The 16,624-nt window shown below is 47.0% G+C and overlaps 2 protein-coding genes across 2 annotated transcripts in view; one reads left to right on the top strand and one right to left on the bottom strand.

The window, feature by feature from the left end:
- The window catches only part of AGL (amylo-alpha-1, 6-glucosidase, 4-alpha-glucanotransferase), a 141,947-nt gene that overhangs the window by 105,565 nt on the left and 19,758 nt on the right, over nt 1–16,624 (bottom strand). The window lies entirely within an intron of this gene.
- Nucleotides 6,451–16,096, top strand: LOC120978907. Its single transcript, XM_040407328.1, has 3 exons — nt 6,451–6,602; nt 9,740–10,111; nt 15,731–16,096. Exons 1-3 carry the CDS (start codon nt 6,533–6,535, stop codon nt 15,985–15,987), a joined length of 699 nt encoding a protein of 232 aa, XP_040263262.1. The 5' UTR covers nt 6,451–6,532; the 3' UTR covers nt 15,988–16,096.

Genomic DNA, 16,624 nt, shown 5'->3' with positions numbered 1-16,624 from the left:
GTCTCAGGGTAAAGATATGAAACTGCATCCAGCATCGAGCCTTGTTTTCACATCAGTAAAGCTGCACACAACATAACTACAGGGGACTCGGAATTCTGGATCCGGTGTTCCAATATTGTCCGTATCACACAATGATCCTATCGGCCATTACTGAGGTGAAGCCTTTCCTGCATCTGCCACAAGTATACAGTAAGGCCTCATGCACACGACCGTTGTTGTGTTCCGTTCCGCAAAATGGGGTTCCGTTGTTCCGTGATCCGTTTCCGTTTTTGTTTCCGTGTGTCTTCCTTTATTTTTGGAGGATCTCCAGACATGAAGAAAAGTAAAAAAAAGTCTAAGTCAAGTTTGCCATGCAAATGATAGGAAAAAAACGGACGCGGATGACAATCTTGACGGACTGGAACCACGGATCACGGAGGCGGATGACAAACAGTGCATTAGCCGAATTTTCAACAGACCCATTGAAAGTCAATGGGTCCGCAGAAAATCACAAAAAACGGAACAACGGACACGGCATAAAACAACGGTCGTGTGCATACAGATAACTGCACACTTGGAGTGAATTTCAAGGAATTGTGGGGACCTCTTGAGTACCTCATTGTCACAGGGGAAGGACTGCTGAACAGGAGTTAATTCATATAAAGAAAACTCAAGCTTTAGTTTCCAGGTAAATGTTGATTTTCTTCTCCATTTATGTCTAAGGCTAAAAATGTTCTTGATTTTCTTTAGTTCCCAAGGTGCAAAGCATCACGAAAGCTACGATGACAGGGTCCTTTTACATGGACCGATGTGTCAGGCAATTATCGGGAACGAACCAGAACTTCCCGTTAACCGCCTGATCGTCAGAGGAGGTGAGGGCTGCCTTTACATGCAGCAATCACCTCCGCTGTATTGGAACAAGGGATCCCCATACAAAAACAATGATCACCCGATGGACGAGCATTCAGTTACACAGTCCTATTAGGGCTCATGCACACTTGAATGGGTCCGCAATCTGTAATGCGTCCATGGCCTTCTGCTCCGTATCTTACAGAGCGCTTCTGTGGCATTTCGGACTGTGCCTCTGCCCCACAAAAAAATAGAACATGCTCTATTTTTTTGTGGTGTGGACGGAAGAATGGAGAACCCTAAGATTTACCATGGGATGCCTATAAGGCCTCATGCACACGACCGTATTTTTTCACGGTCCGCAAAAAGGGGTTCCGTTGGTCCGTGATCCGTGACCGTTTTTTAGTCCGTGGGTCTTCCTTGATTTTTGGAGGATCCACGGACATGAAAAAAAAAAGTCGTTTTGGTGTCCGCCTGGCCGTGCGGAGCCAAACGGATCCGTCCTGACTTACAATGCAAGTCAATGGGGACGGATTCGTTTGACGTTGACACATTATGCAATTTCAAACGGATCCGTCCCCCATTGACTTTCAATGTAAAGTCAGGAGTTAATATACCATAGGATCAGAGTTTTCTCCAATCCGATGGTATATTTTAACTTGAAGCATCCCCATCACCATGGGAACGCCTCTATGTTAGAATATACTGTCGGATATGAGTTAGATCGTGAAACTCATATCCGACAGTATATTCTAACACAGAGGCGTTCCCATGGTGATGGGGACGTTTCTAGTTAGAATATACTACGAACTGTGTAGATGACTGCCCCCTGCTGCCTGGCAGCACCCGATCTATTACAGGGGGCTGTGATCCGCACAATTAACCCCTCAGGTGCTGCACCTGAGGGGTTAATTGTGCATATCATAGCCCCCTGTAAGAGATCAGGGGCTGCCAGGCAGCAGACCCCCCTCCCTCCCCAGTTTGAATATCATTGGTGGCCAGTGTGCGGCCCCCACCCCCGGCCCCCCCTCCCTCCCTCTATTGTATTATCATTGGTGGCCAGTGTGCGGCCCCCCCTCTATTGTATTATCATTTGTGGCCAGTGTGCGGCCCCCCCCCCGATCATTGGTGGCAGCAGAGAGTTCCGATCGGAGTCCCAGTTTAATCGCTGGGGCTCCGATCGGTAACCATGGCAACCAGGACGCTACTGCAGGCCTGGTTGCCATGGTTACTTAGCAATATTACAATATTAGAAGCATCATACTTACCTGCTGCGCTGTCTGTGACCGGCCGGGAGCTCCTCCTACTGGTAAATGACAGGTCTGTGCGGCGCATTGCTTAATGATCTGTAACTTACCAGTAGGAGGAGCTCCCGGCCGGTCACAGACAGCGCAGCAGGTAAGTATGATGCTTCTAATATTGTAATATTGCTAAGTAACCATGGCAACCAGGCCTGCAGTAGCGTCCTGGTTGCCATGGTTACCGATCAGAGCCCCAGAGCGATTAAACTGGGACTCCGATCGGAACTCTGCGCTGCCACCAATGATCGGGGGGGGGGAGGGGGAGAGAGGGGAGGCCGCACACTGGCCACCAATAATATTAATACAATAGAGGGGGGGGGCGGGGGGGGGCGCACACTGGCCACCAATGATAATACAATAGAGGGAGGGAGGGGGGGCCGGGGGAGGCCGCACACTGGCCACCAATGATAATACAATAGAGGGAGGGAAGGGGGGCCGGGGAGGCCGCACACTGGCCACCAATGATAATACAATAGAGGGAGGCAGGGGGGGCCGGGGGAGGCCGCACACTGGCCACCAATGATATTACAATAGAGGGAGGGGGGCCCGGGGGGGGGGGGCGCACTGGCCACCAATGAAATTAAAACTGGGGAGGAAGGGGGGTCTGGCAGCCCCTGATCTCTTATAGGGGGCTATGAGATGCACAATGAACCCCTCAGATGCAGCACCTGAGGGGTTAATTGTGCGGATCACAGCCCCCTGTAAGAGATCGGGTGCTGCCAGGCAGCAGGGGGCAGTCATGTACACAGTTCGTAGTATATTCTAACTAGAAGCGTCCCTATCACTATGGGAACGCCTCTGTGTTAGAATATACTGTCGGTTCTGAGTTTTCACGAAGTGAAAACTCATCTCTGAAAAAGCTTTTATGCAGACGGATCTTCGGATCCGTCTGTATGAAAGTAACCTACGGCCACGGATCACGGACGCGGATGCCAATCTTGTGTGCATCCGTGTTCTTTCACGGACCCATTGACTTGAATGGGTCCGTGAACCGTTGTCCGTCAAAAAAAATAGGACAGGTCTTATTTTTTTGACGGACAGGAAACACGGATCACGGATGCGGCTGCAAAACGGTGCATTTTACGATTTTTCCACGGACCCATTGAAAGTCAATGGGTCCGCGAAAAAAAACAGAAAACGGCGCAACGGCCACGGATGCACACAACGGTCGTGTGCATGAGGCCTTAGTCTGCGGTATAGAAATCCCCACCTAAATGACTCAACTACAACTAAAATTTCCGCTCTTTAATTGCTCAACACTGCCTGTAGAAGCTTCTTACACCAACCTGATCTCCACAAGGAGAGCCAGTATCTTCTAACATCTTTGTGGAAGTACTACCAGAAGGAAGATTACTCCACACTTGACCTGTGTGTGCAATAGAAACAGCACAGATTAAAATACAAGTTTCCTCTATAACTTTAGGCTGGACTCTCAGAATTAGATCCTCCAGTGACCGCAGAGTTCAGGAGACGCTGGACCAGTACTAAACTGGGAACACTGACGACAGTTAGAAGCCACACCCTCTGCACTTTGATTGACAGGGCCAGGCAGTGTTAACGTGATCACACCTGGCCGGGACTTCTCCTAAAGTCACAGAAAGTGCAGAGGGCGCAGCAGTTGCTGAGAGAGCAGAGCCTCTAGGAGTAATGGTAACGCCTCTGTTGCTCCTAGAGGCTCATTTGCATATTATAAAACATAATTTTTCTCTGTAATGCGGGCAAATATGAACATGGGACCAACACAGATGTCTTCAGCTGCCAAGTGCACATGTAACAGGTCAGCCAGTGTCATAGGTACAAATCTGCTGACAGATGTCCTATAAAATGACAGATGTCCTGCAATCTAACTCACACTACTACCTATATTGTTTATTGAGATTGTGTGGCTGTGTGTTTGATCTATCCCCTCCTGGTCATATAGCGTATAGTATTTATACTTTTCAACACTTTAGAGACCATTCAGTTTTAGAAGGCATGCTTGGGCTTCTTTCACACCTTCGGCCGGTGTTTTAGCCGGCAGGTCCGGCAAACAATGTCGAGAACCGGTCGGAAAAACAACGCTGCGTGTAGCAGTATCTGTCCGAATCCCGGTATATTTGCTGGCTAGAGGCCAGATCTCCGCCAGACCCCATTGTAGTCAAGGGGCCGGCAGGCATTCCATTAGGCTGGGTTCACACTTGAGCGTTTTACAGCGCGTTCAAACGCGCTGTAAAACGCTCAACACATGAAAACCAATGCTTCCCTATGGCCCTGGTTCTCACTTGAGCGTTTTACAGCGCTGAAAAACGCGCTGTAAAACGCCCTACGCTCAAACAAGTACTTGAGCTTCTTTGGGGCGTTTTGACGCGCGTTTGTGGCCATAGGACATTGCAGTCAATCACACAAACGCGCGTCAAACGCGCGTTTACTATTGCACAAAACGCGCGTCAAAAACGCGCGTTAAACGCGCATATCGAAGACGCTCAGGTCTGAACCCAGCCTTACTGTCCGGGAATGCTGGAACCAGAGAGCTCCAGCAGGCTGCTCTCTGCCGGAATCCCTGCCGACAATGTGAAAGTGGCCTTAGTTCACATTCACAAACATCCTTGTGCAGATTCCGGCATACATCCAGTAACTACTGAGCATTATTCTAAGAGAAAATCATTAGAAACATTAAGGTCCCTTTCACACGGGCGAGTTTTCCGCGCGGGTGCAATGCTTGATGTGAACGCATTGCACCCGCACTGAATCCTGACCCATTCATTTCTATGGGGCTGTGCACACGAGCGGTGATTTTCACGCATCAATTGTGCGTTGCGTGAAAATCGCAGCATGTTCTATATTGTGCGTTTTCCACGCAACGCAGGCCCCATAGAAGTGAATGGGGCTGCGTGAAAATCACAAGCATCCGCAAGCAAGTGCGGATGCGGTGCGATTTTCACGCACGGTTGCTAGGAGACGATCGGGATGGGGACCCGATCATTATTATATTCCCTTATAACCATGGTAAAAGATCATGTGACGGACCATGTGAAGAAGTTCGGGTTTGGGTACCAAACATGCCGATTTTTCTCACGCGCGTGCAAAACGCATTACAATGTTTTGCACTCGAGCGGAAAAATCGCACATGTTCCCGCAACGCACCCGCAACGCCCGTGTGAAAGAGGCCTAAGTGTTTTATGCCTTTGCACTAGTGCCCCCTAGTGGCAACCAGATATAGATGTCCATAGTCTTTCATGTAAAGCTACTTTCAGGCTGGGTTCACACTTGAGCGTTTTACAGCGCGTTCAAACGCGCTGTAAAACGCTTAACACATGAAAACCAATGCTTCCCTATGGCCCTGGTTCTCACTTGAGCGTTTTACAGCGCTGAAAAACGCGCTGTAAAACGCCCTATGCTCAAACAAGTACTTGAGCTTCTTTGGGGCGTTTTGACGCGCGTTTGTGGCCATAGGACAAACGCGCGTTTACTATTGCAAAAAACGCTCGTCAAAAACGCGCGTCAAAAACGCGCGTTAAACGCGCATATCAAAGACGCTCAGGTCTGAACCCAGCCTTACACTCCTGTTTTGGCTTTCCGTTTGTGAGATCCGTTCAGGGCTCTTATAAGCGATCCAAAACAGATCAGTTTGAAAAGGATCCGCTCAGAAAGCATCAGTTTACATCAGTTCAGCCTCCATTCCGCTTTGGAGACGGAGACCAAAACACTGCCTGCAGCATTTTGGTGACCGTCTGATGAAACTAAGCCAAACGGATCCGTCCGTTTTCTATGAAACAATCTGGCCCAATAGAAAACGGATCCGTCCTCCATTGACTTTCAATGGTGTTCAAGACGGATCCGTCTTGGCTATGTTAAAGATAATACAAACGGATCCGTTCTGAAAGGATGCAGACTGTTGTGTTATCTGAACTGATCCGTCCATGACGGATCCGCACAAAACGCGAGTGTGAAAGTAGCCTAAAGCGCTTGATCGACTTCGGATCGATTTGCTCAACACTAGCCGTAACATAACAGAATGTGAAGATAGTGAAGCGGTCTGAAGACTTTCCAAATGCATTGTAGCTGGGCATGGTTACAAGAGGGATTTATTTACTGGGTAAAAACCCGTCAGGAGAGTCAAAATAGAAGAAAAAACATGGGAAGATGTACATCAAGGAAGCAGATGCACATTTGGTACAAACCGTAGTAATCTAGGAAAAACCCTTTGAGGTCTTCTAACTCCTGGTCATTAAAGGTTTAAAAAAAATTACATACAGTATTTAAATGGCCTGATAACCCTTTTAGTTTCACTTCTCTGTGACTACTGTACACACGTGACTGTAAAAGTGAAAGTGAAAATCATGAGCAGCATTTAAATCTGCGTAGGACAGTCCACCCTTCTACACAGCACAGATTTCAGACACAGAGAATATCTACGTACCATCATGGAGGTCTCTCTCTACTCAAACATTATCTTAATGATCTCAATGATCGGCTTTGCTGCAGAATCTGGAGGTAAGTGTACGCCCCAGCATCCATCGCCGCGTGTTGCAGTTTGAGTCCGAACAATTCTCACTATTTTTGCCGGAATGCGTCCGGATCTCTGTGTCGCAGATGTGAAGGCAGCCTTAACCGCTTAGTCACCAGCCTGTTTTGGGCCTTACTGACCAAGCGTTTTTCCTACTTTTTTTTTTATCGTCGCCTTAGGCTACTTTCACACTGGCGTTTTGGTTTCCGTTTTTGAGATCCGTTCAGGACTCTCACAAGCATTCTGAATGGATAAGGATCCGTTTAGAATGCATCAGTTTGGCTCCGATCAGTCTCCGTTCCGCTCTGGAGGCGGTCACCAAAACGCTGCTTGCTGCGTTTTGGTGTCCATCTGACGAAACTGAGCCAAACGGATCCGTCCTGACACACAATGCAAGTCAATGGGGACGGACACAATCTGGCACAATAGAAAACGGATCCGTCCTCCATTGACTTTCAATGGTGTTCAAGACGGATCCGTCTTGGCAATGTTACGGATAATACAAACGGATCCATTCTGAACGCGATGGTGAAAGTAGCCTTACAAGAGCTATGACTTTTTTATTTTTCCGTCTATGTAGCTGTTGGGGTGTTTTTTTTTTACGGGACAAGTTGTAGTTTTTATTTGGTGTCATTTTGGGCGTACACATAACTTTCTGATTAACTTTTATTAACTCTTTTGGGAGGGAGATGGGAAAAACAGCAATATTGTTTTAAATAAATTTTACAGCGTTAATTTTTCGGTGTAAACAACATAATAGGTTTATTCTCTGGGTCAGTACGATTTAGGGCTGCAGCTAACGATTATTTGAATAATCGATTAGTTGTCGATAATTTCATCGATTAATTGGGAAAAAACACCAAAATGACAAAAAAAAAAAGGGGTTTATATGATTTTACTTGAAAAATGATAAGGCCATATTAAAACTAATTGTGGATGGCACTGTTATGGGGGGGATCTGTGGATGGCACTGTTATGGGGGGATCTGTGGATGGCCCTGTTATGGGGAGGGGGATCTGTGGATGGCACTGTTATGGGGGGGATCTGTGGATGGCACTGTTATGGGGGGGATCTGTGGATGGCACTGTTATGGAGGGGATCTGTGGATGGCACTGTTATGGGGAGGATCTGTGGATGGCACTGTTATGGAGGGGATCTGTGGATGGCACTGTTATGGGGAGGATCTGTGGATGGCACTGTTATGGAGGGGATCTGTGGATGGCACTGTTATGGAGGGGATCTGTGCACTGTTATGGGGAGGGGGATCTGTGCACTGTTATGGGGAGGAAGATCTGTGGATGGAACTGTTATGGGGAGGGGGGATCTGTGGATGGCACTGTTATGGGGAGGGGGATCTGTGGATGGCACTGTTATGGGCGGGGGATCTGTGGATGGCACTGTTATGGGCGGGGGATCTGTGGATGGCACTGTTATGGGGAGGGGGATCTGTGGATGGCACTGTTATGGGGAGGGGGATCTGTGGATGGCACTGTTATGGGAGGGGGATCTGTGGATGGCACTGTTATGGGGAGGGGGATCTGTGGATGGCACTGTTATGGGGAGGGGGATCTGTGGATGGCACTGTTATGGGGAGGGGTATCTGTGGATGGCACTGTTATGGGGGGGGATCTGTGGATGGCACTGATATGGGGAGGGGGACCTGTGGATGACCATGCTATGGGGGGGATCTATGGATAAGACTATATAGCATCTTATGCTATATGTGTCATCCACAGATCTCCCCCATAGCAGTGTCATCCACAGGTCCCCCTCCCCTTAACAGTGCCATCCACAGATCCCTCTCCCATAACAGTGCCATCCACAGATCCCCCTCGCCATAACAGTGCCATCCACAGATCCCCCTCCCCATAACAGTGCCATCCACAGATCCCCCTCCCCATAACAGTGTCATCCACAGATCCCCCTCCCATAACAGCCCCGGCCCCGCGGGTCACAGCAGTATTCCTTAACCGGCAGTAACTTTTACTTTAAATCACTACCTCTTTTTTACCTTACAATGAAGCTCCAGTAACAGGCAGAGCGGGCGGCGGCGTAACGTCACTTACTCACGTGACGCGCATGCTCTGCCCACTTTATGAATGAAGCAGGCGGAGCATGCACATCACGTGAGAAAGTGACGTTACGCCGCCACCTGCTTTGCCTGTTACTGTAGCTTCATTGTAAGGTAATAAAGATGCAGTGATTTAAAGTTCAAGGACCCGCAAGCAAAGCGCCTGACCGCCCGCATAGCAACAAACATGTTATCGAATATTATCGATAACAACTATTAATCGTTGCAGCCCTAGTACGATTACAGCGATACCAAATACATATACTTTTACTACTTTTATACAATAAGGAAGAAAATCTTTTTGCATTGCCACTTCCCAAAACCCATAACTTTTTTATTTTTCTTTCTATGGAGTTGTGTGAGGGTTTTTGCGGGACAACTTGCAGTTTTCATTGGTATCATCTGGAGTAAATTACACTTTTTGATAGCTTGTTTTTTCGAAAGCTACTAAGAATAAATTAGCAATTCTGTAAATAATTATTATTTTTTTTTTACAGTGTTCACCGTAGGGGATAATTTACATGATATTTATGTAGTGCGGGTCATTACGGACGCGGCAATACCAAACATATGGGGTAAATTATTTTCAATGGAAAAAAGCGTATTTTGTATGGAATTTGTTTTTATGTTTTTCCATTTTTTTTAACCTTTGCTGCAGAATCTGGAGGTAAGTGAAACTGTCTCTGTATTAGGGCTCATGCACACCAACGTATGTATTTTGCAATCCGTGTGCATTCCGTATTTAGCGGAACGAAACAGCTGTCCCCTAATAGAACAGTACTATCCTTGTCCGTAATGCAGACAATAATAGGACATGTTCTATTTTTTTGCGGAACGGAAATACGGACATACGGAATGCACACGGAGTAACTTCCGTTTTCCTTGAAATAAATGGTTCCACATACGGTCCGCAAAAAAAAAACAGAACGGACACGGAAAGAAAATACGTTTGTGCGCATGAGCCCTTAACTAACCAAACAAGTCATTTTCTGAGTATATTGTGTGCCTCATATTATTCCACCTGAAAATTCATTCTCTGTTTTTAACTACCAGGTGTCCCAATCTGGTCTTCAAAGCAACAAGTTACAGCCGGTGAAGGGGGCACTGCCGTCCTGTCTTGCCACTTCTCACCTGAAAAGTTGATGGATAATCTCACAGTGGTTTGGGTGAAGAGAACAGCAGGAGCGGAGGATGCTGTGGTACATGCCCAGGGCTCGCAGAAAACATTTCACAATCAGAGTGCAGCTTATTCAAACAGGACTGCAATGGACAAGGACTGGTTCCAGCGCAACGATACTACTCTGAACGTGCACAGGATTAGAGCGATGGATGCTGGGGAGTACAGCTGCTGGATATTACAGCCTCCACCAAGTCTATTAACTGCCTACAAATGCTGCACGGTCAGACTGTCTGTGGAGTGGAAAGGTGAGCACGCCGCCCATGCAAACGCTGCGCTTTTACTGAGAGGACAGTCAAGATTGTTAGATATACTATTTAAAAGGGTTGTCCAGGATTTGAAAAACATGATTGCTTTCTTCCAAAAACAGCACCACCCCTCTCCACAGGATGTGTATGGTATGCCCCTTGGACTTTAACCCCTTCGCTACCAGCGCAGTACATGTACGGCGCTGGAGCGATGTGTAAAGTGGGCGTCATGGCCGGCAGGTCTCTGCTGTTTCAAACAGCAGAGACCTGCGGCTAATTACCGTGACAGGCAATAATGCCGATCGCAGTAATTAAATGCTTTAGATGCCGTGACCAAGTGAGATCACGGCATCTAAATGCGCAAAAACCTGGAAAGATGCAGAAATGAATACCGAATTTATTCCCCGAAAGTCTCACGCAACTTTGGGTGAAACGAAGTTTGTCTGCACAGAGCAAATTGTGCTGTAAGGAGACAGCATTAAAATCGAAGTGTTTAAAGGGGTATTCCTATCTTGCTTTTTCAGCTTACCAGCAGTAGATGTCCTGTTAACTTCCTGGTTTGGCTCAGGCAGTTGAGTGAAGGCCGGCCACGCCTCCTCAGGACTCACCCTGAGAGCTCAGTCCTTGCGTGCCGTTCATGTGGATGGATGGATGAGTCATCCTTCTGGCAGCCTGCAGAGTATGTAAAGCCCATCCCCCTGCTTATGGGGGGCGGCATCTGTGAATGGCACTTATGGGGTGGGGGCATCTGTGGATGGCACTTATGGGGTGGGGGGGCATCTGTGGATGGCACTTATGGGGTGGGGTGGGGGGGGCATCTGTGGATTGCCGCGTGGACTCCTTCTGGGCACCAGAGAGCACGGCGTCCTCGGTTGCTATGACGCCGTGCGCTACCTCCTGCTGCCGGAAAACAGTAATACACTGCTATGATCTAAGAGTGTATCACTGTATTCCGGCTGCAGGAGGGAGCGCACGGCGTCATAGCAACCGAGGAGGCCGTGTGCTCCGGCGCCCAGAAGGAGTCGGCCCGGGACTAATAGGGCATCATATCAATCACTAACCTCTGCCACTGTGGTCTTCCAGGGCCCTCCTTCCTCCTCTAGCATCTGCAGGACAGCAGCGTGGCAGGCAGACCGTTTCTCTCCCCGGCACTATCTCCAGCATGCAGGGTCAGACACGGCTGTTTTACAAGTGATCTCTTTGGGCATGCGTGCGCGTTCTCGAGCGGCCGGCTGGGGAGAAGGTAGGACATTGTGCGCAGGCGCGGCACATACAAGCCCCGCAAGTATGTGGCCGTAACCAGAGGATACAGGTAGACAACACAGGCGCAGATGAAGGGATTTTTCAGGAGAACGGTGAAAGTTAGGAAATAGAAGTTATTTAGAAGATTATTCAAGGACACTTGGGGAAACTGATTAACAGCAATTAATGAAATGGGAATACCCCTTTAATCAACTTCAGATTGATGATCCGACGCTCGATTCGCTCAACACTAGCCGCAACATAACAGAATGTGAAGATAGTGAAACGGTCTGAAGACTTTCCAAATGCATTGTAGCTGGGCATGGTTACAAGAGGGATTTATTTACTGGGTAAAAACCCGTCAGGAGAGTCAAAATAGAAGAAAAAACATGGGAAGATGTACATCAAGGAAGCGGAGCACATTTGGTACAAACCGTAGTAATCTAGGAAAAACCCTTTGAGGTATTCTAAGGCCTGGTCATTAAAAAAAATGACATATTTAGGCCTCCTGCACACAAAAGTTTTTTTTTCCGTTTACGGGCCGTTTTTTGTGTTCCATATACGGTCCGTATACGGAACCATTCATTTCAATGGTTCCGCAAAAAAAGACGGAATATACTCCGTATGCATTCCGTTTCCGTATTTTCGTTCCGTTGAAAGATAGAACATGTCCTATTACTGCCCGCAAATCACGTTCCGTGGTTCCATTCAAGTCAATGGGTCCGCAAAAAAAACTGAACACATACAGAATGTACTCCATATGTCTTTCGTATCCGTTCCGTTTTTGCGGAACATCTATGGAAAATGTTATGCCCACCCCAATTTCTTCTATGTAATTACTGCATATGCCATACGGAAAAACGAAACGGAAACACAATGGGAAAAAAAACTGAACGGATCCTTTAAAAACTAACTGGAAAACACTGAAAAAGCCACACGGTCGTGTGCAGGAGGCCTTAAATGGCCTGATAACCCTTTTAGTTTCACTTCTCTGTGACTACTGTACACACGTGACTGTAAAAATGAAAGTAAAAATCATGAGCAGCATTTAAATCTGCGTAGGACAGTCCACCCTTCTACACAGCACAGATTTCAGACACAGAGAATATCTACGTACCATCATGGAGGTCTCTCTCTACTCAAACATTATCTTAATGATCTCAATGATCGGCTTTGCTGCAGAATCTGGAGGTAAGTGTACGCCCCAGCATCCATCGCCGCGTGTTGCAGTTTGAGTCCGAACAATTCTCACTATTTTTGCCGGAATGCGTCCGGATCTCTGTGTCGCAGATGTGAAGGCAGCCTTAACCGCTTAGTAACCAGCCTGTTTTGGGCCTTACTGACCAAGCGTTTTTCTTCCTTTTTTCATCGTCACCTTAGGCTACTTTTACACTGGCGTTTTGGTTTCCGTTTGTGAGATCCGTTCAGGGCTCTCACAAGCGGTCCAAAACGGATCAGTTTTGCCCTAATGCATTCTGAATGGATAAGGATCCGTTCAGAATGCATCAGTTTGCCTCCGTTCCACCTCCATTCCGCTCTGGAGGCGGACACCAGAACACTGCTTGCTGCGTTTTGGTGTCCGTCTGACGAAACTGAGCCAATCGGATCCATCCTTACTTACAATGTAAGTCAATGGGGACGGATCCATTTTCACTGACACAATAGAAAACGGATCCGTCCCCCATTGACTTTCAATGGTGTTCAAGACGGATCCGTCTTGGCTATGTTACGGATAATACAAACGGATCCGTTCTGAAGGCGATGGTGAAAGTAGCCTTACAAGAGCTATGACTTTTTTATTTTTCCGTCTATGTAGCCGTGTGAGGGTTTTTGCGGGACAACTTGCAGTTTTCATTGGTATCATCTGGAGTAAATTACACTTTTTGATCGCTTGTTGTTACGTTTTTTCGATAGCTACTAAGAATAAATTAGCAATTCTGTTATTTTTTTATAGTGTTCACCGTAGGGGATAATTTACATGATATTTATGTAGTGCGGGTCATTACGGACGCGGCAATACCAAACATATGGGGAAGATTTTATTTTTGCAATTTATTTCACTAAAAAGCTTATTTTCAATGGAAAAAAGCGTATTTTTTATGGAATTTTTTATTTTTTTCCTTTTTTTTAACGACTTAGTTGTCTCACAAGAATATAACAGACGATATTTTGATTGCTTTTAAAATACAATGAACTATCCCTATAGTGCATTGCATTTTAAGGTCAGTGTTAGGGCTCATGCACACGGCTGCTGCCTGGCCGTGGCCGTATTGCGGCCCGCATACAGCGGGTCCGCAATACACGGGCACTGGCCGTGTGCATCCCGCATCACGGATGCGGACCCTATACACTTGAATGGGTCCATAATCCGGGAGATGCGGTGCAGAACGGAAGCACTACAGAGAAAATTGTGGTCCCCCAATGCACGGAAACGGCCGCACAATGGCTGTGTGCATGAGGCCCTATACTGATATTGACCAGCCTGCTGGAAAACACTAGGTCCCAGCCAGCCTTTACACACAGAGGGAATGGGCTACCAAAGTCACCGCTTACATGCAGCAGACGCCATTGCCAGCGGCATGTAAAGGGATTAACAGCCCGGATCGGCACTCCTGCCGGTCTGGGCCGTTAGAGCAGGAGTGCGGCTCTCATGTTACAGCTGAGCCCCTGCTTTCCGCTGCATGGGGGACCTGTGCAGCTCTTAGACCGGGCCGCCATGAAAAAGCGATGGCCAAGCCTAAGGCCCCTTTGTGACCGCCGTAAAAAGGCATATGGGTGGTCAATAAGGGGTTAACTGATTTTGGTTTTTCAACTTGAATGCCATGGACCTGCTCACAGTTTAGCCCCAAAGAATGAAGGTAACGGTACTTTCACACTTGCGTTGTTGTCCGGAAGGATCTCAATACCGGAAAAACAGTTTCTGTATAGTCCTCATGCGTTCAGAATGGATCAGTTCAGGATGCATCAGCATGTCTTACGTTCCGGAAGCATTCCGTTTTGTGATGTAAAATATGAGAAAAAGAACTGGATCGCACATCCTCAATACTATGCTTTTATCTACTGCTTCTCAGCATAATTAACATCGCTTCATAGCGCAATTTGTCGTATACCTACCCCTATGCTGCATGCTCTACATGAGGCATTAGTATACAATTTGATCAAAAAGCATAGGCCCACTCACCGCGACAAGATTGCGGGGGCGCTGTTTGGCTACTGGGGCCTGCTGCCTGCTGGGGCAAATTTAGAGTAGTGTCCCATTCAAAGAGGCAACCTTGTCGCGGTGAGTGGGCCTATGCTTTTTGATCAAATTGTATACTAATGCCTCATGTACAGCATGCAGCATAGGGGTAGGTATACGATAAATTGCGCTGAGAAGCGATGTTAATGATGCTGAGAAGCAGTTAGATAAAAGAAGAACATGTCCCTTCTTGGCGTGGTTGTGGCTTTAAACCACTGCACAGGCTTCCGATGAAAACAATGGGAGATGGATGTCACTGGAAACTTGGAACAGAATCTATGTGAACTGCCTTTAAAATGTCCGTTTTGAAAGGATGACGTTTGCCATTCAATGATAAGCACGTGTCCATCATATCAGGTGCTGCCAGGGGCATGGGGTCTGGCAGGACATGTGTTCCATGCACATGACCGTGTCCGTATTTCAGTCCACAAATTACATACAGTACGGATACCTTCTGTGTGCATTTTTCTCACTACCATCAACAGAAATATTGAATGCAGACCAGAATAAGACACGATGTATAACTTCCAGAATGGCCATACGGATCCGCAAAAAATATGAACGTGTGTCTGGCCCCCTAGATAAGAATGGATCAGTGTGCCATCTGCAAAAATGATTTTAAAAAAAGTGTGCATGAGGCATGTTCACAATGAGTAGATTTGCTGTGAATTTTTATATAAAAAAAAAAAAATCAGCATAAATTTTTTTCAATAATTGGTTATTGGAACTCAACACATTGGGGGTCATTTACTAAGATTGCTATTCCAGTTTTTGACACACAAAGACTATATTTTGTTGCATGGGCATTTTTACGCCATGCTCGCCTCTTGGGAGTGGCGGGGACAGGCTGGAGCATAAGCCCCATTATTTTTACTACCAGAGGTGCGCCTAATGCATGACGAGGCCTGCGCCTCCTCATAAATTAGCTGCGCAGGTAAAAAGCCGCCTTTACTAAATGACCCCCATTGCAGAAAATATCTACATAGATGTGAAAATCTGAAGCATGTTCTATTCTGCTGCAGAAAGCTGTCTGGTCTCAGTCTTGCCATTACAAATAGTGAGATCCACTGTCCAGTCTGGAGGCGGAGGGGGCACTGAATACCTAATGCATACTGACATCACCTTTATTTTATTTACAGATGACCTGAAGCAACTTATTGTGGCCTGGAGCCTTTACCTCCTTTCCATCGCTCTCTGCATTTTCTTCCTGAATAGTTGCAGACGGCAGAAAGCAGCCCCTGATAGGATCCATGAACCACCTGCAGATCTGCCAGCTTGCTACAGTATATGTTCTATAATCAAAAGAAAGTGTGATGCGGCCGCGGCCGTAGTAACGAGCGGCTTTGAAGGGATTAAAGTCGGCATCCCAGGTGTTCTAGGGCAGTGGAGGGGTTAAAGGGAACCGGTCACCATGAAAATGCAATGTGAGCTACAGGCATGGTGTTATAGAACAGGAGGAGCTGAGCAGATTGATATTTAGTGGGAAATAATTCAGTATAATTGTAATTTATACATTTAAATTCCTGCTCATTCTGGGCTTTGTAGTCCAGGAGGCGGTCCTATCAGTGATTGACGGCCTTCCCTCTATGACTGTGTATACAGAGAGAGCTGTCAATCACTGATAGGACCGCCTCCTGGACGTCAAAGCCCAGAATGAGCATAGATAGAAATGGATGAAATACAAGTTTTACGGAATCTTTTCCCATAAAACTAGATATCAATCTGCTCAGCTCCTCCTGCTCTATAACCTGCTGCTCAGACACCATGTTCTACTTGACGGGTTCCCTTTAATGCTGCATACCTTGTGTCTAATGGGTTAATAACAGCTACCGCCTGTTTTTACACCGGAAGCTGAATGCTGATCACATGCGCCTTATACTTCTCATAGAGATCAGAGCGGATGTGAATTCAGAGACGCACAATTACAGCTCATGCACACGACCGTTGCAGATCCATAAAACTCAGAGAATGCAATGGCGCCGCAAAAGATGCGGACAGCACACTGTGGGGCACATTTTCTAAAGTGTTTGCAT

This window comes from Bufo bufo, chromosome 9 (assembly GCF_905171765.1).
Source record: "Bufo bufo chromosome 9, aBufBuf1.1, whole genome shotgun sequence".
In the NCBI taxonomy this organism is placed as follows: domain Eukaryota; kingdom Metazoa; phylum Chordata; class Amphibia; order Anura; family Bufonidae; genus Bufo; species Bufo bufo.
This window is presented reverse-complemented; position numbering and strand designations above follow the sequence as displayed.

What these genes read in the sequence shown, in the direction of transcription:
- LOC120978907 (XM_040407328.1), top strand. Translation starts at nt 6,533, where the DNA reads ATGGAGGTCTCTCTCTACTCAAACATTATCTTAATGATCTCAATGATC. An exon ending in CTTTGCTGCAGAATCTGGAG is followed by an intron (nt 6,603 to 9,739) that starts GTAAGTGTACGC and finishes TTTAACTACCAG; the next exon opens with GTGTCCCAATCTGGTCTTCA. An exon ending in ACTGTCTGTGGAGTGGAAAG is followed by an intron (nt 10,112 to 15,730) that starts GTGAGCACGCCG and finishes TTTTATTTACAG; the next exon opens with ATGACCTGAAGCAACTTATT.